Raw genomic sequence first — 26,148 nt, forward strand, 5'->3', positions numbered from 1 at the left:
AGGTCAGCAAGGCTGCTTGCATTCTCACTACTCAGGTTTTAACGAAGATTCTCAGATCTAAAGAAGCAGCAGCTACAGTCAACATAAAAACATGGCCCATCATAATAGACACAGGTAACATACAACAGTCAATTTTCCATATAGCCACTGTGCACATAGCAGAACATACTGTACTTTGTTCATATAATAATAGGTTAAAGTCATCTGTAGTATATATATTGGATCAGGGTTTGCTCTTTAATTGAAACAACTTTAAGTTTTGTGTAACAGTTTGTGCAACAACAGACTTATCACCACAGTAGTCACTTTAAGCACTAACAAGTCTCAATGTTACATAAAATAACATAACATTTTTAGCTGGTCTCACGCAAAGCATGCAAGGAAAATATCTGGCTTGATTTGTCATGACAGAAATGTTTTAAAAAAATATAACCCTATGACAACAAACTCACAAAAAATCTTATCATTAGAGACTAGTAACAACTATCATGAACAAATCAAATATGTTTTGATAAATTATTATTAGAAATATCAACAAATCAGCATTACAACTTTGCAGAGCTATTGGTCTGTATGAAAATGTCAAATTTCTAATAATATTTTCATTAAGTTTATAAGCACTACAATCTGTGAACAAATGACACACATCAGTTTAACAAAGAATGAAGGCATGGTTACTTTTTTGTCAATTCTTCTTTGAATTTTCGGTCTATGTCGTTGTCTTCTGTGTATCAGATTAATCCATTGAGTCATCGCATTCATAATCAGACACAACGCTGTATCATTGTCCTTATTTGCACATGGAAGATGCAAGGCCCGCCCAATCGGCCCAACAACAGTTTCCAATAGAGCGGGTGAATGATACCTGCATGTTCCTTCTTTTCAGTGTGGCAAAGTAATTTAATTCCAATTTACTTTTATCTGACTCCATTTTATCATGACCTCAAATTTAGGTTGGAATGGCAATTGGTTATTGGTCATTTATATGATACCTTATCGAGACGTTTAATTATTCAATTTAACTCTTTACTTTATATTTGACCCATTCATTAGGAATCTATGTCGCACAGAGAGACTTGTGCCGGGCGTTTAACGCGGGTCACATGATCACAAACTCGTCAGTCTTGGTCACTAGACAGAGGTAATTGACTACTTTTTAGAAGGCCGCCTTCACGCTTGCTCTATCTAAAAGTATTTTGTTTAGTCCACATAGATCAAATAAAACATTATGATTTTTATATAATCTTTCTATGTGAACTGAGTGAAGAGAAGAATGTGTAAAGAGAAGGAAGTGGGGGAGAAGGAACAAATGTGAAGGAAGGACAGGATGGAAAGAAGGATGGAAAGAAGCTTTCTCGCAACTTCACTCTGTGGGGTGTGGAGACAAATGGTTGTAAATGTGTTTGTGTTGTCCATATCTCAGGAGATCAAAGTATCTGAGGTTCTGTTTATTTTACAAAGACATAATAAAATATGTGCGCATACACGTTGCTGGTTCATGTTTGGGGCACTAGAGTATATGAAATTTATCTATAAAAACTTGAAACATGCTTACTCCAGTCCGGATATGAAATGTGATCCGCATTGCGAGTGTTGGAAAACTCATTGTGTCGTTCCATGCAGAAACCGCACTGTTGTTACATATTAAATGTAGTTACACTGCAAAAAAATGCTTTTCTTACCAAGTATTTTTGTCTTGTTTCCAGTCCAAATATCTAAAAATTCTTAAATCAAGTTGTATTTACTAGATGAGTAAAATGACATAAGATAGTATGTCCTGTTTTCCGGGGGATTTAATCAAAATTAAGTTTTTGCTTAAAACAAGCAGACTTAAATAATAGAAAAATAATCTTAATTCAAACAGAAACACGATTATTTTTCTTACCCCATTGGCAGATAATTCTGCTTGTTTTAAGCAAAAACTCATTTAATTTTACTCATCTAGTAAATAGATCTTGATTTAAGAAATGTTTGATATTTGGACTGGAAACAAAACAAAAATACTAAGCAAGAAAAGCTTTTTTTTGCAGTGTACAGTCATATTTTCCATGTGTTGGTAGTCAAACTTCAGCTCTGGCCGCATCGTGTGGAAAATGCAAACATGCAAACTCAAGTTTAACATTAATTTCTCTTATTTTTCCCCAGATGACTTGCCTCGCAAACGACCTCCCACAGTCTACAAACCGCCCAATGCTGAGATGATGGCCTATCTGGACTTCAGTGTCTCAACCACAGGCATGCTGACAGGAGTGAAGGTGAGACATCTCAATGGATATGTTTCATCACTGTTTCAGGCAGATTTGGTGACATTTAATTCTAGGGTCATTGAATAACTGACCAATCAGAGGTGTTTTTGGATTTTATAAATATATAGTGCTGTCCAAAAGTCTGAGACAACTACTGAAAATGCTTCTGTTTTTTTTTTTAAATCACATTTTGGTTTAAGTTAGACTTCTTGATTTTCAGTGTTGTCTTAGATGTTTTGGACCCCATTGTAGCAAATACCTCCCTCAGGCTTAAAACAAATGTTAGTTGATCTGTACATTTGAGACTCCCCTCTCTGATTGGCTGTCTATCAGATCTCTCACGCGGCGGTGAGCGCTCTGTGCCGCTCTATAAAGCTACAGTGTGAGCTGTACTCCTCTCGCCAGATCGCCATCTGCCTCGACCCCTACTGTGGACTTGGTTTTGTGCTCTGGTGCATTGCGAGGTAACAGATGGATACACACAAACAGTCACATACAAATGTCTCATACTAACATAGAAAGACTCACAGCTTTGTCATCTCACGCTATGGCTTGTTCCCTTCATAGTCGATGTTAATATGTGGTTGTGTTCTGCAGTGTATACTCAGGTCATCAGTCTATCCTGATACCTCCTATGGAGCTGGAGATCTCACTGCCCCTGTGGCTGGGCACGCTCAGTCAGTACCGCATCAGAGACACCTTCTGCTCCTATTCTGTCATGGAGCTCTGCACCAAGGGCCTGGGCGGACAAACGGAGATGCTGAAGGTATATATTAGCACACTTAAAGTTGGCATAAAACAAAAGTTGTGATAGTGTTTTCTTCCCTGTTGTGAAACGTCTTAGAAAAAATGTAGGATGGGGCTTCATTTTGTCAGTTGGAAATTGATTGAATCGTTGTGGTTTGCTATTGCTGTGATCTAATGCGAGTTACAGTTTGTCCCGCCCTCGAGTCAGTAAGCACATCATCAGAGAAAAGAGGGGAAGAGGGAGGGGAAGTTATTTTGATTAAAGATTATGCACATGAGTTTAAAAGAAAAATAATTTATAATAAATAATCCAATATTCCATTAAAAAAATAAGAATTTTGATTTCATGGATAGTTCATCCGAAAATAAGAATTGTCTTCATTTACTCACCCTCATGTCATTCCAAACCTGTATGACTTTCTTTATTCTACAAAGCACAAAAGACAATATTTTGATGATTTTTTTTTGTCCATTCTATGAAAGTCACTGGACCCCACTCATACGGGTTAAGCTTTTTCGCATCAAAATCAATGCAACAAAGTGTGGGAAACATAAGAGTCTGCCTCTAAAACAAGTTTGCATATGAATCAAAACACATGCTGGTCTTTCACATATCTGCAAATTTTCCCCACTAACAAAAATACAACATAGCTTGTCTTCTTTTTAAATCTTCACATGTTCTTCTGATGTTCTTCGTGTCCATCTGACTTCAGGCACGTGGTGTGAATCTGTCGTGTGTGAGGAGCTGTGTGGTGATTGCTGAGGAGCGTCCGCGCTTGGCTCTCACACACTCCTTCTCCAAACTGTTCAAAGACCTTGGACTCTCCATGCGGGCTGTCAGCACTGCTTTTGGGTCGAGAGTGAACCTGGCCATCTGCCTACAGGTAGATTACCTGAAGTTCAAACTTTGCAAGTTGATTTTCCTCTGCAAATTGAGTGTCAGACCTGCTGTTTCAGTTATTTGAGGTGCAGCTGATCTGTATGTGTATGTGTGTGTGGGTTTGTGTTTTTCACAGGGTACAACTGGACCAGACCCCTCAACTGTGTATGTGGACATGAAGTCCCTCCGACATGACCGGTAAGAGAAACACATATATATGTACACACAAAACAAATAAGGTTTAAATACTAAAAGGTGAAGTGTGTTTTTGTGTGTGAACGTGCCAGTTTCTGGCTCAGCCAATTGTAATTGCATTTGGTGCCATTAGTAGAGCAGAAATCACATGGTTTTTACTGTTTTAAATACTGTAGAATTATATCTATTAAGATCCTTGGTTTTGTCAAATATGAAAAAAGCTCCAGATCTGCTGGTTCCTCTCGACTCTGTGATTATATTGTGTCATAAACACTCTTTCTTCTTGTATAACACTGATGATGGTGTTTCTGTGTTGTAGGGTGAGGTTAGTAGAGCGAGGAGCGCCACAGTCTCTTCCTCTCATGGAGTCTGGAACAGTAAGCGCATTCCACTGTTGGATCTAGAATGAATGTAAAAAAAATAGGGAGTTTGAACATTGTTAATGCTTTCATTCTTCTTCTCTCTCTCTTTTAGATTCTTCCTGGTGTGAGGGTGATCATAGTCAATCCAGAAACTAGAGGACCGCTAGGGGACTCTCATCTAGGAGAGGTGCGTTTACATATAGTATTCAGCTTTGTGCATTTTTAGAAAATAAACTACCTTAAAACGCATTTTCAAACACTTAATAAGCTATTTTATTTGTATACTAACATTCACAGGAGAGTTATTTTTGGCGTTTTTTTATTTTTCAAATCATGTAATGCGTTTAAGAGAATTTTTCTAGAAATTATTACACTTTAAACATTTTTAGGCACATTTCAAAGCTAGCATTATGTATCCCAAATTTTTTACACTTTTTGCATAACTTGACAAAATTACAGCTTGATTGGAATTGACACAAGATAAGTGATACCGTGATTGTTTTTCTCTGTTCATACATCACGTCTCATATTTCATCTCAAGAATGTCTTTCAGACCATTGTTTCCATGATGATAAACAAGTGATAGAAATAGATAGAGGGGCAAAATAGATTCCTAAGCTTCATCAGTAATATACTTCACTCTTTGCCAGATTTGGGTGAACAGTCCCCACAATGCAACAGGATACTACACAATATACGGAGAGGAAAACCTGCAGGCTGACCACTTCAACACTAAACTGAGCTTTGGAGATCCTCAAACACTCTGGGCCAAAACTGGATACCTGGGATTTGTCAAGAGAACAGAACTCACAGACTCCAGTGGAGGTGAGAGAGAGAGAAACACAATTGGATGAATCAAGAATAAAGGATGAAGTGCTCATGAAAGACTGGTGGAGGCAATGTACTGTGGGATGCAAACGTTTTTTTTTCATGCAGTCCCAGAAAAAACGAAAAAAATGTTAAACCCCCCAAAAAATGATGTAAAATATATTAATATATATTTAGATTCTAGGTCACTAATCAAATTTAAGGAAATTGTGACATTGACCACTCTCAAAAAAAAAAGTTATGAGATAAATTATGAGACTATGCAGTGCATTGTTATGCCACACTAAATTAATGTTCTTGTAAAAATGTCCATGTTTGTAACATTTTGTGTTTAGATCGCCATGACGCCCTGTTTGTGGTGGGCTCTCTGGATGAGACTTTAGAATTGAGAGGTTTGCGGTATCATCCAATTGACATCGAGACCAGCGTATCACGTGCCCACCGCAGCATCGGCGAAAGGTAAGATTTCAGAGACACGCTCTTTGCTTAATGTTTTTCTTGCAATCATACTACCCTTAAACTCTTACGTGCTCTTTTTTCCCTCTGCAGTGCTGTGTTCACCTGGACAAATCTGCTGGTGGTGGTGGCTGAACTCTGCGGATCAGAGCAGGACGCTTTAGACCTGGTCCCGCTGGTAACCAATGTAGTATTAGAGGAGCACCATCTGATTGTTGGTGTGGTGGTTATTGTTGACCCAGGGGTCATTCCTATAAACTCCAGAGGAGAAAAGCAGCGAATGCACTTGAGAGACTCCTTCCTGGCAGATCAGTTGGACCCCATATACGTAGCGTACAACATGTGAGCTGGGATATGGGCGAGCCAAAGGCCTGCCAGAGCGGTGCTACGGAGCCTGGCCTCTGAACTTGGATTGAGTTCATAAACAGAAAGACTTGGCCCTGTTTTTTCAGGGATAAGGTGTCATTTTCCAAAATACAAATGTGTGAGATGCAGTTTTGGAGAAGAGATGCTATAATAGAATTTCCCTTTTAGTTCAATTCCTTCTCCCCTAGAACCCCACTCTCACACAATGCCACATAATGTCTGTCCAATTCTTGGTCATGATTTAAATTTACTTGAATTACATAGCTCTTTTTTCTACTCAAACACTCTCCTATTCTAGCACTGGCTGGCTTGTACTTTTTTTTATTATTATTAAAATGAGCTTAAAGCCTCAGTTTGTAAGTTTTCACCTGGGTTGTTCGATTTCAGATTTTTTTTTACAATTCTTATTCCAAAGTTTTTGGAATCAATGGAATCGATTCCAGGAGTCAATTCTCAGACTAAATGTTAAGTAAAAAAGGGAGACAAAGTGAAATCTTAAAATAAACAGTGCAATATAAACTATAATGATTCATAAATGGAATGATAGGAGCTCATGATGAATGGATGGACGGACTACAAAAGATCAGTGGAGTAATTAAGTAGGTTTAACAATATAAATTCTGTATTTTGAATTAGTGTTGTTAAGACTCTTTTGGGTTGTGTAGTAGTGTGGTAATCAAGGTAATGAACACAGACTTAACAGACTAGGACGTCACAACCCTGAATCCCAAAAGTTCAAAATGTGTTTATTTATATATGTATACAGGACTGCAACCCAGCTTATCTATGGTGCTGTGTGTTACAGGGCTCTAAAATGTAATATTTATATACAGCATTGGGGTAATAGGGGTCTTTTGTCATTCATCAGATGCTTGTGTCCAAATCAGCTTACATTATACTTAATACAGAGACAGTCCCTCAAGAGCAACCTGGGGTTAAGTGCCTTTCTTAATAAGGGCAGTATTGATGACAGGACATTTCTGTAACGCTACAGTTCATAGAATGCCCTTACCCAGGTTAAAACCCACTCCTTCATTATTATTTTTGTTAACACACACAAATGTATTACTGAGACTGCAGTTGTCTGCTCATTTTGCTCTGACAGCAAACCATTTAGTGTTCTAAATCTTACCACTGGGGCTTTAACAGTTTATTTCAGATATGCAGCTGTTCAGGTGACGAAGCTGCATCTTTTAATTTGTTTTAATTCTACAATATTTACAAAATACAATATACAGTTTTACTTCTACTCGGAAAAAAACTGCAATGTAATACCCAAAACATTTTTTTTTTACCCATATTCAACAGGTTGTTATTTAGGATTATTATTTTAATAATCAATTTGTTATTTTCAGTTGAATAACTGAATTGAGATGTGTTCTAAACCATGGGCTATTTAAATGCTTCATACATCTGATATGGACCCTTTTATTTAATATTTTTATTACTCAATGCAAATATGAAAAATGTTTCATAAAGAGGACCACAATATCTGTTTCACACACTCTATCTATACTCGCTGAAAGAACCATATTTGGCTCGAGAGCATCGGTTCTATCTATCTATCTGGCAAAAATATGTTCAATGAATTACTCAAAGTGAAAACTTCATTCCCTCAGTCCCCTTAAGTTCAGCATGAGGATAATCATCCCTATTGTTTTTCATTATCCTTTATGCACTTTATTAGATAAATGCAGATATATTCTGTAACATGCATTATTGAGTAGCATATGAAAGTGCAGGCACATAAAAACACATTTTTGGGACTAAATGCCCAGTCTAACCTCAATACCTGCATTTACAAATTGTTCTCAGTTTACTTCTCCACATACACGCATAACAGTAAGAAACACACATATACACTTAGTATGGATTCATTCAGAAACATTCAACTGCAAACCTCATCACACACCAAGCCCAAACCAAACACAAACTGAGATATGTATAGCTCTATTTTTGCTCTCATCTAAAGGTGCTTATACACATCAGGATTAGCCATTTAAACCTTTAAATGGCAAAAAAAAAAAAAGAGAGAAAAAAAATTCAGGCATCTGTACAATAAAATAAAACAACTGTAAAATAACACGACTCTGTACAAGCAAACCCCTTGTGAACACCTAACTGTACAAATGCAAAGATTTTACATGTTTGGCAAAGGATCTTCTGTACTATAACCATTTTTACGAGGAATGACTATCTTCTTGTAAACCATAAATAACTGTAAATAATTGCTTGTGTACAGATGAGAAATTCTACTGTACTGTAAGTTAGTTGCTGTATTCTGTCAATTTTTTTGCATTAATATGAATATTAACTACTGTCACTGATATCCCTTCGTAGCTGAAGTTGAAGACTGGTTGTAAAAAGCTTGCTCTGTTTCTGTTTGTTTTTATCTGGTCGATCAGAAATGTGATGGGTTGAAGTCTGTACTCAGATTTGTCTGTCATGCATTTCTATTTAGAATTCAGATTCAGAAATCTTACGGTATGTACAAGTTTTAATGATGTAAGCATGATAAAGTCGAGCACTGTGGGGGCTTGAAAGACTACTTTCAGAGTCCTTACACAACTGATCACCACAGTATGTTAGCCTAACCTCATTCTGTACGATGGGGTTGAGTATGTGTGCGTATGTATGGTCACACTGCTGAAAGGTCATTGGTTTGTTGATGAGTTCCACAATACACGTTCCCAAATCAGAAACACTGTCATGAAATGTATTCTCTCATTCTCACTGTTGTGAAGGGCATCAGAGTTGAGTTTATGTGATGAAAGCACAAGCGAGCGAATTAGCCTTTTACATGGGGCATTCAGGGAAATAGTGCTTTCCAGGATGGAGAGAATATTCATTTATAAATATTCACTTTCATGTTTGCAATGATTTTTGTTCTTTAAATAAAAAGAATTTATTTGTCATTTGCGTTAACCACGTCTTAATATCTACAAAAACAGAAAATAAGACATAATCGGTTCAGTTTATTGATAATCTGACATGCCAGCTAAGTGCTGGAACCAAAAGAAATGTTTCACACACTACTGAAGCAGCTGTAGTTACATTTTAAAGTACACATCCAGCATACACACTATACAAGAAAAACAAAACAAAACAAATTGCTTGCATTGTATGGAATAAAATAGGAACATGTTTAGGCAATACATATTACTCTTCTGTGTTAAAAATATTCTGTTCTGTTCATTTCTCCTAATATTAATAATAAGAATGTGATATTTCACATTCATGGAATAAATGAAAGTCATGATTATGCAAGCAAGCATTTCCCTGTTGGTTCACATCTTTCTTTTTTTGTACATTGGTAACTGTAACTATTTTTTACTCCAATGAAACACACGAAAAAATAATAAAAGGCTTTTATTTTGCATCTCTGAATTTTTTTATTTTTTTATTAACTATCTATCTATCTATCTATCTATCTATCTATCTATCTATCTATCTATCTATCTATCTATCTATCTATCTATCTATCTATCTATCTATCTATCTATCAGCATTACATTGTAAAGATTCCAAAAAGGCATACTCCAAAATAAATTCTTTTCACCAGAAATTGAGTCGCAGCGCATCTAGTAAAAAAATAAGTTACATTTTCGAATACGCTTTGACCATTTTTGTTTGTGAATATAGTTTTTGCCATGCATAATAGAAACATGTACTACATAGTATGCCTATAGATAATTGCATTGGTTTCATTCATGTTCCCAGACATTTTTTGCGTTTCAGTGATATTGGCCAATCACAAAGCTTAACACAGATTTACGTAACACGTCCTTCTAGGGGGAGGCGCTTATTGCGGCCTTTAGGAAAAAAAAACCCTCAAGCCATCTAAGATTTTTCAATGGAAACCGCCCAGGTTTATTCTATGCATTATTAAATAATTACTTTTCAAATTATATTTCGAATATTGGCATCTATATAGACGGCGTCGTTGTTTCCAGGAGCGGCTCAAACGGAAAAAAGGTAAAGCGTTGCTTTTGTTTTGTACTCTTTCTCTTCTGCCGACCTGTCGCTGCAGTCATGGCGCCCGTCCGCTCGGTTGTAGCACTCGTCTTACGGGAAGGTGTTTTAATGGCTCCCCGTATCGCTGACGTCTGTTGACGCGGGTACTTGCGTGCCAGTGACTAGCTTGGAACTTTCTGCAGAGCGCGGCATTAAGTCGCCCACAGGCTTCACAACACACCGCAGCGGTTTGTTTTATTTAGAGATGTGCTTTTGATCGGGATCTCATGGGGGAATAAGACTTAAAGTCTCTGACACTCGTGCAACATTTGCAACTTAAAAATCTATCAATCTCTTGTGATGGAGCTTTTGTGTAGTAGAAACAAACCCGCTTATAAATACCGGCGGAATCGTATGTATTTTGACAGATAAGTTATGAAATGACATTCTGTCTAATTTTATTTAGCCTGTTAGCTGTTGTAGCCTCAGATTGTTTGTTTTAAATAAACGGATAATATTATCGAAAATACTGAATCAACAGGTCAGTATATATCACACGGTTATTTTAGCTTAATTAAAATAGAAATTAACCCGATATTGCTTTTTTTTTGGAGAAATGTGAATATTTGATGGGCGTTATTTAGCATCCGGTTCTGTATGAAGTGCTGTTAATAACAACACAAAGCATCTGATTTACTGCTACAGGAACAGTAGTGTATTCCATGTTAAGTAGCTTATTCTGTTTGTTTTTTCCCATTACATTGTTATTTAGTGATTTTATATCTTATTTATTGTACTGTTTAAATGATTTTACTGGAATCAAATCATACATGAGAACATACATGAGCAATAATGCATAGAAAGCAACCCACAAGGGCAGTGTAGAAGTGTGTGTGTGTGTGTGTGTGTGTGGTAGAGCTAAAGGTTTGAGAGGGACTGATTAAGGGCTGGGGTAAAATGGAAACACTGACTAAATCAAGGCTTTTTACTGTTAGCCACACACACACACACACACACACACACACACACGGGCCAGCCGTTGAAACATATGAGAACAGTTTTCTATTTGTCCTGAAAAAATGAATAAATACTATTATATTTTAATTTATATTTGTCATGTTAAATGTAACTTTTTTTAATTACAATTTTGTTTTAATCATATCATTTTAAATTTAAATTCTGTAACATTTTTTTACTTTTTTTTTTTATATAAATTTTTCTTTGCTTTTTTAAATTTAAATTTATATAAAAAATACCATTTATTACTAAACATTTTTCGTATTTGTTTGCAAGGCATAAACATGTACATGATCAATACTGTACAATATGTCAGGAACCTTGAAATATAAGAGGAAATTAATAAAAGGATGTGAATATTTCTGTAACTACTTTTTTAATTTTAAAAAAAAAGTTATAATCATCTCTAAAATATTAGCCATAAATTGCTAATTTTAATAATCACAGAAAAGACTAGCACTGCGTCCGAAATCGCGTACTGTCTGTGTAGGTACTACATTTGAATTTACTTCACAACCATTAAAAATAAAGGACGCTCTATATAGAATGAATATGGGTAATATGAATAAAATTCAGACGTATGTGACCTACCAGCGTCAGTTTGGGCCGCTTCACTGCCATTCATAAATCCCCCTCCTGGCGCCTCACGTTTTCGGACATGCTACTCTTTTGGCATTCTGTCTTTTGAATACTCTATACAGTAGGAAGGTATTCGATTTCGGACGCAGCATAGGAAATTCAAAAATTGTCAAATGCCCTTTCTATGGGTTCTGAGTCTACTGACCGTGGAAAGCATCCCATCTCCATTAAGTATTGACCAAAATCTGTCTCAATGTTCATTTACAGTGGCAATGGAGGAGGTCCACCAGAACAACAGCAATGGCTCTGAGTCCCAAACTATTGCCATCCCCACAACAATAACTGCCTCTCACATATCACAGATAGCACAGGTACTGTTAATGTATGTACTTATGTACACACATTCTCATGATGTATAAAAATGCCGTTTGACTAAAACAGCAATAAATATGCTTGTTTCATGTCATTCATCTTAATCATATTGTGGAAAGATGTCTCTGGGTGGGAATTCAGTGGCCGTGGTTCAGCTGCCCAGCGGTCAGTTCCAGGTTCAAGGTGTGATTCAGTCAGCGCAGTCATCAGTTATCCAGTCTCCACAGGCACATGCACAGGTAACATGCAGTGTGATCTTCAACTTCCTGATCTTTGTTTTTACTTCAGGTTGGAATCAGTGACATGTTATCCCTCCACTTAAACACTGTTTCCTATTAGGGTCAAGGATCTGACAGTGATGATTCTCAGGAATCAAGCGACAGTGGGGCATCTAACCAGAAGTCAAGAGAGATCTTGGCTCGCCGCCCATCCTACAGGTATAGAGCCTGAAAAAAAAGAAAAAGATGTATGGCTCCACTGGGCCTGATGATGAATACCACCCCAAAATCACACATATTCTAGCTATATGTATCTAGGGAGCCTAGCAAGGTTGAATTAATCAGAGCCATTCGGTTGGGTGGACGCTCATGGCCAGCAAGCTTCTTCTCACACGGAGGAACTGTGGATCTGTTCCAAAATATTCCCTCAGTAAATACACAGTTCACAAATATCCATTCATTTTCATGGTGATTGATTGTGTAACCAAGCATTTTCTCCCAAGCATGGTTCTCCCGCACTTTAATGACTAATAAATTAAAAATCAAAGACATAAGACATTTTTAGTTAAAGTCTGCCTATAGAAATGAAAGGAAGTTAAATATTACGTGGGCACATTAATTAGTACACATAATAAACACTGCAATAAGGCATAAAAATAAGATTGTCAATTTTTATTTAATTGTGAATTTAATGTAAAAGTTTTTTCTCACTGATATAGTGCTTTCTCCGGCAAGCACCAAATACATTTGATGTACCCAATCACAAACATTAGTATAGCTCACAAAGCTCACATTAAGTGCATCTTAAATCAGTTTATATAATTGTTTATGTTTGTGTGGTATTTTTATTCTTATCTAATCTCAGAGAAATGTAATTTATTTTATCACCCCTCTTGCATTCATAATAGGTGAGTGTGACAGATCTAAAACAAAAGGTGGCAATCTTGTTAATGCAGCATAAATGTATTTATTTACATTTAAGCACATACTTGAAGTTGATTTTTGACTCATGCACAAAACAAGATGAGCACAGATTTTCATTTCATTTGCACAGAACCAAAAGCTACTTCTGATACTATGGAATGAGGCAGGCTACAATCAGCATATTTAGTACTTTTGTAATCTGTGTAGATTTGGGTTTTTTGTTTCTGGATCCTTTTGCGCTCTACTTCAGACGTGTCCTTAAACGCACACATAGGGGAACTACAAGCAAAAATGGCCAAGCTTTAAATTCCAGGCATGTCTCTGGCACACAACAAAGAGTTTAGGCACTACATGAAAACTTTCTCTTCCTTTTTGTGTTTCAGGAAGATTCTAAATGATCTATCAGCTGAGGAAGTGGCGACTCAGAACGAGGGAGAAGAGGAAATCTCTACCTCCTCTGCCATAACAAGCGTCTCGCTCCCCACCCCAATCTACCAGACAAGCACTGGCCAATATAGTAAGCCAAGCCAGCATGCTTATTTAAACACAATGGGTTTTGAGAGGTATTGAATGCATCATGTGGTAATTTCCTACATGTTTTGCAACAGAAATTAAGTAAGTGGTTAACGACAAATGACACAAAAGCCATGCAGTTTGTTTTTTAATGACCCATACAAACTTGATTTTCATAGTGTATACAAATTGCAAGAACAAACAATTGCATAAAATCACATTAAAAAAAGATTTATCTTCATGCACGATTCATTATATACTGTAAACCACAGATTTGTTTGCTCCTTTGCAGTTACCATTTCATCCAATGGCTCTCTGCAGCTCGCCAGTGCTGGTTCAGAGGGCATGCAAAGCCTGCAGACACTCACCATGACCAACTCGAACCCAAACCAGCCAACTATACTGCAATATGCTCAGACTGCCGACGGTCAACAGATTCTGCTGCCTAGTAACCAGGTGGTGCTCCAAGGTTGGCGTTCAAAGTCAAAAAGAGCTTTTCATTTGGCAATCAGCTCATATTGTTGTTTGGTTACACATGGGACACACTCTGGCTGTTATGCTGTGTTGTAGGTGCGGGGGGAGAAATGCAAGCTTATCAGATCCGCTCCTCTTCCTCTTCGCTGCCTCAGACCGTTGTCATGACATCACCCGTTATCAGCTCTCAGGGCAAGAGCGATGACCCGCAAATGAAGCGAGAGATACGCCTGGCGAAGAACAGGTGGGTGTATTCGAGCGAAAGAGAATTGATTTGTTCAGCTAGATGAAGTTTGTTGTTAATGTATAATATGCTATGGTTACTATACAAAAATTTTCATTGTTAGCCTAAGCGTGCTTTTTGTCTAATCCAAATCTCTGCATGCAGGGAGGCAGCCAGAGAGTGTCGCAGAAAGAAAAAGGAGTATGTGAAGTGTTTGGAGAACCGTGTGGCTGTCCTGGAGAATCAGAACAAGACTCTTATCGAGGAACTCAAGACGTTAAAGGACCTGTACTGCGTTAAAACCGGCTAGTGGGACATCTCTCCGATCATGCTAATGGGACTTTACTGGCAGTCCTGTCTGCCTATGTGCTTATACAAAAACAGACACAGGGACTTTTTTTGGCTTGGAGAATACATTTAATCTCCTGTCAAATGCTTGTTTTTATACAACTCATTTTTAACTAATAGCCTAAGAACGATTGACCAGAAACAACAGCGACAATAATGCTTTTAATAGATAGATGGAAAGAGGGATACATTTTTCCATTAACATATTTTTCTTTGCAGTCAACAGATGTTTATATTTGTATATGTATCTTGTGCAAGCATTGGCACGTCTACACTGGGAGATCTTGCTTTATTCTTGACCCATTTGGTTTCCAGGGAATTTTGAATGTTAATTTTATTGAAGCGCTAGCTGAATTATTTTTTTTTTCTATGGTAGAAGTGCAGAAGTTACAGTGGTATTTTTACACCTTTCTCAGAAGCGCTTGTATGTATGAAAATTGTGACGCGATTGTGTTTCATGAAGTCATGCAGCTGTGTTCTTTGCATTTTTGCTATTTCCCCCTTTATAGGAACCTCTGGTATTCCTATCCCCATTCCATATTTTATTTTACTGAGTTTTAGTGAGACATTTTCTACAGAGACAGCAGAATTCAAGGTGAGGACTTTCAGCTTTACTATTATTATAAGTAACATGAAACAGTGGTAAGTTCATTTAAGCCTTATTCTGGATTGATAAACTCATCTGTATGATTTAATCTGTGCCCTTTTTAGTCCAAGCCTTGGTAATATGTATAATTGGTAATATAGCCAAGCCTTGGCTAACTGATCTTTAAGCCATATACACACTTGGGTTGGGACCGTTGTTGGTTTTAACTGAGTAATTGACCCAAGGCTTACCACTGTTTTATAAGCCAAGCTGTTACAAGACAATCGAATCAGGGAGCATCCGATGAAAAACAATGTCACTTGTTTTTGGTAAAGTGAAAAAGCTAAATAAATATTTTTCCAGCCTTTGACTGTTTTTCTCCCTTTCAGTTTCTATGTTTCTTGACTGCTTTTTGGTTCAAGGAGGCCCTTGAAAAACTCTACTCAGATGGTCTAATAGGAGATGCAAGGTTAGCTTATGAAATGATGTTGGTCAGTACTTGGGAAAACATAATGTCTTGGTTTGTTGCATTAAAAAAGATAGCCAGAAAAAAATTTCATCTTTAATAATAATAGCTTTATTTTTATTTTTTCATAACCCTAAAGGGACATGGTGGTGGAAAATGAGACGGGAGAAAAAAGAATAGCTTTTGCGCTTTAGGTCAAACCCTTTGCGCTCCCCAAGAAACTCTGGCTCTGTAATTCGGTGTACCCACAGTGAAAACATCAGATTATTTTAAAAGTATTTTCCAGGTTTTTCTGAGTACAGTGTTAGTGAATCAATCCCATGACATTATAACAAGTATAGAAGTATGAAAGCAAAAGTATTACATTTATGCTTCATGAATATGACATGCAGAGGAGCTTGGATGTGGCGTAGCTTCAGGTCAGAGAAGCCAGCTGCCTCGATTGTGCTTCCAAGTAGCACTGGTTGCCTCACAGCCATCATTACATAGTACCTGACAAGTATGTAGAATGTAAATAGTACCTGATAATACAAGAAAAGTTAGACACGTATTGCATTGTGGTCATATGCTTTACCAGTATTCCAACATTGACGTGTTATATCGATAGGCTACATCCTGGTTTTATAGAAAAGAAAGAAGAAAAAAAAAAAAATTATATATATATATATTATATTAAATATATATATATCAAACCATTCCTCTATCTCTATCCCTGCGTCAAAAAGAACCCTTGACCTCCATTTATGTGTGGGTGATAAGCAGTGGGAGGCTAAATATATATTTGATATATTTATGCAGGCATTTAACCAAACCCATGTTTTCAAAGCTCCAACAAAGTTTTCTTACCTTTTACATTTCCAAAAGCTATTTTTTTCCCCACTAAATGCCCCTAATTTTACTTATTTACTCTAGCTTGAGATAAATAACTTTATAAAATATATTTAAGTTCAATGAAGACCTAAGTAATAATGGATGGTGATTGATTTTATAAATAAGATTTTTATATTACCAGAATGGCTGAAGAACATGTTGAAAAAAGGAAGTCCCTCACCACATGTTAAAGGAAGAAAAATCATAAGTACAATATTTATATTTCTCAACCCAAAATTGAGAATATAAAAATATTGTACTCAAAAGACTTAAAACAGTCTAAAAAATCGCTTAAAGTTCTACAAAATTTACTACTGCATTTGATAAACTAGATGGGAGTAGCTGCGAGAAACTTGTGATAACTGACCAATCAACATCTTGGATATATGTCAGTCAGGCACTCCAGGGAAGTGCTCCAGTCTGTCAGCAGGTGGTGTCCGTGTATCCACATTTGCTTTGCACGAGTAATTTAACTGTGTCCCCTTAAATTGAGCACTATTTGAGGGGACAGTCATTTGTAGTGGTGTACAAAACCATAGTGGACGTTATCGAGTGCACTCATTCAATCCCACAATACACAGTGTGCTCAACGGCTGTTCGAATTCACTCACTCGTTTTTATTAACTCCCTTCAAGTGAACTGTATTAGTGGACTAACGTAGGGAATATGGTTTAGGGGGCGATTTCGGATTCAGCCTGCAACTCTATTTTTTTTTTTTTTATGTACACTCAGCGGCTAGAGAATACCCATAATGCACTGTGAGAGGGTCGTGCCGAATGAATTCCCGCGTCTCGCCAGAAGATGGCGCCCGCAGCGGAATCATCGATCCATTTTCCAAACCGCTGGGACAATGTGGCTACATTGTAATATTATTCAGGTATAAATTCCTTTTTGATTGATCAATCTTTTCATTACTACTGGAGCTGCCAGTTTCAAATGATTTTTAAACAGCAAGCACAAACTGCAAAAGCAGCAGCCCTTCCGGCGCACTCAGTGTCCGAAGTCACTCACTCATTTTCATTCTCTCCTAAGTGAATATAGGCCTATACTATATTAGTGGAGTAATATAGGGAATATTGAATGCATAGGGGTATAGGGGGCGATTTTAAACACAGCCATAGCTACTTGAAGGCAAGCCTGCCTTTAATCTAACATTAAATTCAAAAGTGTAAAATAGCTCTAACAAATTACAACAGACCATGAATAACCCCAAAAGATCGATTATTTACACAGCAATATTACGGATGTAATATCACTGTAGTAGTATGTCTGTTTTGTAGCATTGTCTTTTTGAGTGGAACTTCCCCAAACCGGAAGTACCTCCCACAATCTGAAACGCAGTAGATTTCATTAGGAAAAAGGTGGACAATTAAGGAATATTTGTCGAAGGGCAGTTGAATTAATAGAAACAAATAATGTACAGGCGAGGGGGGTAATAAGACCATGATGTGCGGCAGAGTCTGTCCAAATTTAAAGGTGGGAAATGTAGGCTGATATTTATGTTCTTTTAGATAATCCCATGGTGTTAGACCAACACCGGGTTTCACAGAGTTTAAGCTAGTCCCAGATTAAAGGTCCTTGCGCACTGAAGGTCCTTGCACACATTCGTCTGAAAATTTTGCACGTTAAAAAATAAATAGGCTACAACCTCACGTTGTGTCAATCACGTTTACACACTGCCTCCGAAACATTCGTCCGTCACAAAAAAAAAATTGGATCGGGTTTGATTTTCTGCGTTTTTCGCATCCGTAGCAAGCATTTTGAGAGTTTTTTTTTTGACAATTCAGAGCCACCAAATGACGAATGCAAAAAAACGCATACGAAAATTTCGAACTCAGAGTGTAAGGTCCATGAGTCTGAAATTCTCGTCCGAAATTTTCACAAACGTTTTTGACAATTCAGAGCCACCATACAAGCGAACGCCAAAATCCAGAACTGTTCAGGATCAGTTGGTTCACAGAAATTGGTGGTCTTCATTTTAATATGTGGCTCCCATAGACAGTAAAAGAAATGGACACAGCGACCCCAATGGATTCAACGGAGAAAAGTGAAGTCAATTAGAAGCACTAACTTCCTGATGGCTGACCGTACTGCGCAGACTCAAACTGAGCTTGACGACGTAGATTTGACGTGAGCAGCTGTCTGTCTTCTAGTAGCTGTGCCAAGAGAAATCTGAATCATTCCCTTCCGAAACTTGCAGAGACGGAGAGCGTGAGTAGGAGGTGTCCATGAGCTAGGAGCAGGAGCAACTTTTGCTAAGTATTCTGATTAATTATTTTGTCATTTTGCCTCCACGTCCCCCCGATTGCCCGCGAGCTTCTCCCCCTGTCCATACGGTAATTTCTCTACTGTGCTACAGAGAGTCGCGTGGTTATGACGCAATCGTTAGCCTATTTTTACAAAAACTGTTTCTACGGGGCCATAACGTAAGATACAAGGTAATGGAGCCTTTTATACATTTTCGTGTTTCTTTAAAAATAAATAATGGACAAATGGAGTCTTTAAACGCCTCAGATGTCAAGTTATTCGCTGTCAAAGTGACGCCAAAATGAATGGGAGTCAATGGAATGCTAACAGCAGGTGATGGTCTGCTAACCAATGGTGGCCCCCGGGGAAGCTTCAGTTTCCGGCTGAAAGCTTCCCCCTTGGTGGCTCCAGTATTGCTAGCAAAGCATCAAACTGAGCCACTGAAGTAAACTTTGAATTGCTACGCTCGGGATAATCCCGCAGCTCCTTGATAAGGAGGTGGAACTCTCCTTCCTCTACGCAATCGCAGGATTGGATGGACCCAATATTTTTCCTTTTTTCCTTGAAGACTCCATTTTGTATTGTTTTGCAAATTTTTTCACAACAGATTAATTAAAATGCATCGGACTCAGTGTGCAATGTTTCTGTGCGTGACGAATTTTTAGGATGACAAATACGAAAAAACGCATACGAAAATGTCTGACTCAGTGTGCAAGGACATTAAAATGCATGTTTGAGCTGTTTTAAAGGGGACATATAATGAAAATCGGACTTTTTCCGTGTTTAAGTGCTATAATCGGATCCCCGGTGCATCTACCAACCCAGAAAATGTGAAAAGTGACAACCCAGTAACTTTGTTTTGGTAAGCCTTTCTCTGCAAGCATGTCAAGAAATAAGCCGATCAGATTTCGCTCCCCTTCTGACGTAGGAAGGGGATCTTATTATAATATTACCACCCCTTAATCTGCACGTTTCCACCCACGGCGCCGCTGAACACCCATGACAATAGTGTAACCAGTTCTAACTCAATACCAAAAGTTTGAGCAAAGCATGCACACTGTTCTGTCATTGGCTGCACAGACATGCACAGAACACTATTTGACCAAAAAATGTCACAGCTGTCTTATAAAGACCTCAGGGAACTGAGTCAACTTGTGTAAAAGTTAAACATGATGGCACATGCAAGTCAGTGAGGTGAATCAATGTTACTCCACAACAACTACATAAATGTATATCCACTAACATCCAGGCAGTCTAAAAATTGCAACCTATTCCTGAAATTTGCTTGTTTTGTTATTGACTGAGTATCCAAAGGATTGTCCGTCTTCTGAACGTGGGTGGGGAGCAGCAGCTCATTTGCATTTAAAGGGACACACAAAAAAACAGCGCATTTTTGCTCACACCCAAAAAGGGGCAACTTTGACAAGCTATACTAAATTATCTGGGTGCTATTTTGAGCTGAAATTTCACAGACACATTCTGGGGACACCATAGATTTATATTACATCTTGTGAAAAGGGGCATAGTATGTCATCTTTAAATGGAAGCAACTTATACCGACATCTTAAAGGGTTAGTTCACCCAAAAATGAAAATTCTGTCAGTAATTACTCACCCTCATGTTGTTCCAACCCCATAAGACCTTCGTTCATCTTCGGAACACAAATTAAGATATTTTTTATTAAATCTGAGAGCTGGATCACTCCTCCATAGGCTTCTAAGTGATTGGAACTTGCCGGCCCAGAAAATGTATTAAAGACATCGTTAATATAGTCCAAGTGACTACAGTGGCTCAATCTTAAGTTTATAAAGCGACGAGAATACTTTTTGTGCACAAAAAAACACAAAAATAACGACTTTATTCCACTATTCATTTCCTTCTCTCTGGGACTCGAGTTAGTTCACGTAGTATAACAGCGTAGCGCTTCTGTGTTAGCTGGCCTGCATTAACCTCCTAAAGTCTGTTTTTATAGATTAAAGTATTTTATTATTTTACCTGCCTCTATTTTTGTACCATTTTGATAGTGATATGTTTTACAGACATTATACCCATGCAACAAGGTACAGTCATATAAAATATACAATGTTTTGAGATGAAGTCTTTGCAAGTTAAACAAAAACATGCCATTTTATGGTTTATTACAAAACGCTCTTTCATACAAACACATTTAAAAGTAGATGGTGAAATGAAAGAAAAATGCTTACTGAAAGAAACATGCTTGATAAAACCTTTAGAAGATTCTTCTTTTGTGGCAAAATTTATACTTATTTGATGGCATAACCAGCAATGTGTGGTCTGATCATAAAAAACAGAGGAGCTTGGATGTGGCGTAGCTCCAGGTCAGAGAAGCCAGCTGCCTCAATGTCCTTCCAAGTAGCACGGGTTGTCTCACAGCCATCATTTAAATAGTACCTGACAAACACACAAGAAGTTATAGACTTTCCTATTCTATTGTGGTCATATGCTTTGTTATCAGTATTGTAAATGGATACATTCTGGTTTTATAATCAAACCAATCCCTCCCTCTCCAAATAAACCCATGACCTCCAGTTATGTGTAGGTGATAAGCAGCGGGAGAGTGAATTAGTGTGACCACCTGGTTATTGCTCTGTTGCAGGACAGTACATGTGATTATGCGGGGCACGCGTGTGAGATAAATTGTAAATACAGATTAACATTAGTTGGAATGCCCGTTTCCCATCACGCTGGATGATAATGTTTTAAATCGTCAATAAGCTTAATTAATTGTGACTGGCTCTATGACTGGCAATCAATTTGCTCAGGTTTGTTTGATACAATGTAATTGACTGTACTGGAGCCGTTTAGACTACTAAATATAATGAACTGAATAACGGGCTAGTATACTGCAGGTAAAAATCACATTTTATACTAAAATAAATTCTTAAGTAGTGACTACTTTATTAGACTATGCAAACAATAAATGCATTTTTACCGGATTCAGTGCATCTTGAATTTGTATGTTTTTGTTGTCCTATTTAATGACTTCTGATGAGGTCCACATGATTCCTTTGCTTCATCCAGGCAGACGTCATCAGCAGAAAAATCACCCTCTTAGAATGCGCTGGTTGGTTATTTTCCCGCTTTCGCAACAACATGACGGCTGCGCAAATGGATTTTTAAACACCAATCACATTTTTTTAGTATTATATTATTGTATTTTAGTATTCATATATTGTCCTATTGTAATTTCAGAAAAGAAATAAAATAATACAGACATAACTGAAATGCTGGACACTGATTACATCTTGCGGGACAAAGCTCACAATTTCGGGACTGGTGGTCACCCTAGAGTGAATATATATTTTTTTATACATTTATGCAGGAATTTTACCAACCCCACGTTTTTCAAAGCTCCAACATAGTCTTTTAGCTTTTACATTCACAAAATCTGTCATTTCAATTAGAATGCATCCATTTGCCACTATACCAATGTCCCCCTAATTTTACATATCTATGTACTCTAGCTTGAGATGAATAACTTAACTTATAAAAGTTATTCAAATTCATTGGAGACCATAAGTAAAATATAATGGTGACTGATTTTATAAACTGTTTCTTTTTTATATATATTTTTTTTATTACCATAATGGCTGAAGAACATGTTGAAAAAAGTAGGTCCAGGTCGAGGGGTCAGACACCACATGTTCAAGGAAGAACAATGCTCCTCCCTGAAGAACAAAAAAATTACAATATTTATATTACTCAACCCAGAATTGTGTATTCGAAGACAAGGTGTTAAGTTTACAAGGATCTAGTATTTAAAAGCTTGAAAACAGTTGTCTACTACTCTGTATGGTGACATTTGCCCTAAAACATACAGTTGTTTATTACTGCAAATGGCGATCTACATGTGGTTACGTAATGCTGTTACCTTTCATCTCAGATGTAATTATTAAAAGGATAGTTCACCCAAAAATGAAAATGCTGTCATCATTTACTCTTCCTCAAGTTGTTCCAAACCTGTATGACTTTCTTTCTTCTGCTGAACACAAAAGAAGATATTTTAAAGAAGGTTGGCAACAGTCAGTTGCTAGTCCCCATTGACTTCCATAGTATTTTTTTTTTCCTACTATGGAAGTCAATGGGGTCCATCAGTCGTTTGGTTACCTACTTTCTTCAAAATATCTTCTTTTGTGTTCAGCAGAAGAAAGAAAGTCATACAGGTTTGGAACAACTTGAGGAAGAGTAAATGATGACAGCATTTTCATTTTTGGGTGAACTATCCCTTTAAGCACTCCTTGATGGATTGGGAGTGGTAAGATGACCATTTATGAAATGTGACAATACCAAATGAGATGAGATCAAAGTTCCACCTGAGCGCGGACTGTCCTAAACTTACAGGCCTTAGAACTCTCTTTGCTTCTTGCAGAACTTTCGGCGTATCTTTGACTGAACACAGAACCAGTGTGCACACCACAACATCCAGTTTTCCTCCACCGCCTGTAGATTCTCCCCAGACGCCACTATGAAGCTGTCATATACGAGGTGGTCGTTTTTCGCCATACTTTTCTCCAGGTATTTTTGGAAATGCGGGTTGGGGTCGATGCATGTGATCCTGCAGCCCGTCGGATAGTGCTCGAAGTTCGCTCCGGATCCGCAGCCCACTTCCAAGATGCGCAGAGAGCCTTTAGTGGGGTGGAATTTGGACAGGTTTCGAAATAGTTCCCTTTTCTTCTCGTTCATTTTGTCATTGTACGCTAACGTAAATTTATAGATGAATAGAGGAAACACGCGTTTGCAGAAAGACAAAAGTCCAACCAGCTCCGCAACGTGCAGCGGTAGAGTAAGGACTTTAAATAAAAAAGCGCAAGCGTTCATAAACAGCGTCATTTTTAACAACAAACCTGAGTTACAATGTACAGACAAGAGGGGAGTAACGTTAGCTGCGCGAACCTTGTGACAACTGACCCATTCAGGGTCTTCGACGCATGTAATGTACTCCAGTCAGGGTAGTTCTCCAGCCTGTCGCCAGATGGCGCCCGTGTATAAATAATCGCAGTGGTTCCTCTTTTACGCGTAGTGTGGTTTTAGTATTTTTTCATCACTAAAAGTTTTAACACTGAAAGAAATGAATAGTACATGTGAAATGAATCATAATCAACCACCCCTTTAAATATCCTTATTGAACTAAGGCCTTATCCTGGCTTAATCTAAGCCGCCCTGTCTGTGATACCAGGGTATATTACCTAAGTATATTAGTATGAAGTCAAGGTTTTATGCTTAAAGTGCCCCTATTATGCTTTTTTTGTAGTGATGATGTGACGTTCGGCACCGAGCTTGTATCAAAAAACAAAACATCACACACTGAAGCAGTGTATCGGAGCTTGATTCGTTTTGCCATAACCACGTGATCTGTGACGTCCGAAGCTTCGTTTTCACCACAATCTATGGTTTTCACACACAGTCACGTGACTGCTTCGTATTCAGATTCAAAAATAGCGCGAACCCCTTGAGCAGCTTTCGAGTGTCATGCACACAGGTAGTAGTAAATAAAAAAAGAAATAGACTTAGCCCTCACACTGTTGAACAAGTCCTGTTCCTTAATAAAAAACTTGAATTTATTAAATTACCCACAAAATAAAATATCAGCTCCCCAGTTCACAAGCACTTCACCATTCCACAATAATGTTCTTTTATTTTGATTATATATGCCTACATGAGCCTTGCCTATGAACTCGTAGGATTAGGACTGAGGCTAAAGTTTATGTGAAAAGGCTGCATTTGTAGATCAAAGCAGATTCCTAAGAACTGTTTCTGTACAAGTGAATTAGTCCCATTTATTTTTTTTATTTTTTTTCATAAATTAATTCATACAGTTGTTTGTTCATACATTGTATAAGAACTACATCAACACTAACACATGAATTATTTGGATTAATTGTATTGCTTTGTGGTTTACAGAGCACAAAGTGATTTATTAAAATGAAAAAAATGAAGGAAAAAAAAAAAAAAAAAAAAAAAAAACGGTCTTCTGGGACAGAAAGGCAGCTTTTCCACCTTTTGACCACAATATGTCGTTAGTGTGCAACGTGTTGAAAAGATTAGAGTAATGAACCATTTTACAATACAGTCGAGGGGGAAAGCCCCAGTGCTTCACAAAGCTTAATTTCACCATCACTACTTTTTTAAATAATTATTACCTTTCATGCTGTGTGTAATATAGCTGTCTGTGAATGTAATCGGTTTGCAAAGTTGTAAAGTCGAAAGTGCACGAAAAATAAAGTTATTGTCTCCCAAAAGAAAGCATTGACCTCGGCTCGACCTGCCTAAACGAGTCATCAGGAATTCCAGCCTCACTTCCGTGACCTGACCTAATGCAGTAACACATTTGCATAATGCCCGCCTATGGTCTTCATTGGCTGCCTGCAAGCAAAGTCTCCTTTGACCTGCCCTCAAACACTGTTCATGTTGTGTACATGTCGAGAAGACAATGTTTTCTGTCTTGCAAAAGCAAATTCTGTTTGTAAACACTTGGATGGATGAGGATGTAAAAAGTTAGTTCTGAATGTGTGTATGACACACATTCCTCCTAACCACTAGATGGCTGTATGGCTCTTTTATGCATAAATCACAATCTCACAAAAGCTGGCCTGCATTAACCTCCTAAAGTCTGTTTTTATCAGGGGGGCAGCGTTTCATATTATTTTGAAGTTTCCCCGGGCGCCGCCATTGATTAGCAGACCATCACCTGCTGTTAGCATCCCATTGACTCCCATTCATTTTGGCGTCACTTTGACAGCGAATAACTTTACATCTGAGGCGTTTAAAGACTCCATTTGTCCATTATTTATTTCTAAAGAAACACGAAAATGTATAAAAGGCTCCATTACCTTGTATCTTACGTTATGGCCCCGTAGATGCAGTTTTTGTAAAAATAGGCTAACGATTGCGTCATAACCACGCGACTCTCTGTAGCGCAGTAGAGAAATTACCGTATGGACAGGAGGAGAAGCTCGCGGGCAATCAGGGGGACGTGGAGGCAAAATGACAAAGTAATTAATCAGAATACTTAGCAAAAGTTGCTCCTGCTCCTAGCTCATGGACACCTCCTACTCACACTCTCCGTCTCTGCAAGTTTCGGAAGGGAATGATTCAATTTCTCTTGGCACAGCTACTAGAAGACAGACTGGTTGCTCACGTCACATCTACGTCAAGCTCAGTTTGAGTCTGCGCAGTACGCTCGACCATCAGGAAGTTAATGCTTCTAATTGACTTCACTTGTCTCCGTTGAATCCAATGGGGTCGCTGTGTCCAGT

General features: G+C 37.8%; 3 protein-coding genes across 7 annotated transcripts in view; 2 read left to right on the plus strand and 1 right to left on the minus strand.

Moving 5' to 3' along the window:
- dip2bb (disco-interacting protein 2 homolog Bb) overlaps window positions 1-8,995 on the plus strand; it is a 34,785-nt gene extending 25,790 nt beyond the window's left edge. For all 3 annotated transcript variants that reach the window (XM_084128547.1, XM_084128548.1, XM_084128549.1), the window contains 11 exons: window positions 3-114; window positions 2,146-2,255; window positions 2,580-2,710; window positions 2,844-3,012; window positions 3,707-3,877; window positions 4,010-4,071; window positions 4,388-4,445; window positions 4,543-4,617; window positions 5,081-5,255; window positions 5,594-5,717; window positions 5,808-8,995. In XM_084128547.1, coding sequence (XP_083984673.1) covers window positions 3-114; window positions 2,146-2,255; window positions 2,580-2,710; window positions 2,844-3,012; window positions 3,707-3,877; window positions 4,010-4,071; window positions 4,388-4,445; window positions 4,543-4,617; window positions 5,081-5,255; window positions 5,594-5,717; window positions 5,808-6,060 — 1,440 coding nt within the window. In that variant the 3' untranslated portion in view covers window positions 6,061-8,995. The remainder of the gene's footprint in view (window positions 1-2; window positions 115-2,145; window positions 2,256-2,579; window positions 2,711-2,843; window positions 3,013-3,706; window positions 3,878-4,009; window positions 4,072-4,387; window positions 4,446-4,542; window positions 4,618-5,080; window positions 5,256-5,593; window positions 5,718-5,807) is intronic.
- Window positions 8,996-9,867: 872 nt separating this feature from the next.
- Window positions 9,868-15,658, plus strand: atf1 (activating transcription factor 1). Of its 3 annotated transcripts, none has more exons than XM_084128553.1 (8): window positions 9,868-10,055; window positions 11,898-12,001; window positions 12,122-12,241; window positions 12,342-12,439; window positions 13,528-13,661; window positions 13,950-14,126; window positions 14,228-14,375; window positions 14,520-15,658. In XM_084128553.1, the coding sequence occupies exons 2-8, from the start codon at window positions 11,903-11,905 to the stop codon at window positions 14,662-14,664; spliced, it is 921 nt and encodes a 306-aa protein (XP_083984679.1). In that variant the 5' UTR covers window positions 9,868-10,055; window positions 11,898-11,902; the 3' UTR covers window positions 14,665-15,658. The 3 variants fall into 3 exon arrangements, with proteins under 3 accessions (XP_083984679.1, XP_083984681.1, XP_083984680.1); XM_084128555.1 differs by lacking the exon at window positions 9,868-10,055 and adding an exon at window positions 10,091-10,282; XM_084128554.1 differs by lacking the exon at window positions 9,868-10,055 and adding an exon at window positions 10,109-10,575.
- LOC311092170 (thiol S-methyltransferase TMT1A-like) lies at window positions 14,809-24,696 on the minus strand. The gene is given in 4 exon segments (XM_084128556.1): window positions 14,809-21,283; window positions 22,475-22,560; window positions 23,232-23,320; window positions 23,323-24,696. Coding segments are annotated over 4 exon segments (723 nt in total). The 5' UTR covers window positions 23,723-24,696; the 3' UTR covers window positions 14,809-21,135.
- Window positions 24,697-26,148: the final 1,452 nt, after the last annotated feature.

Source organism: Abramis brama, assembly GCF_963993115.1.
Source record: "Abramis brama genome assembly, chromosome: 11".
Lineage (NCBI taxonomy): Eukaryota > Metazoa > Chordata > Actinopteri > Cypriniformes > Leuciscidae > Abramis > Abramis brama.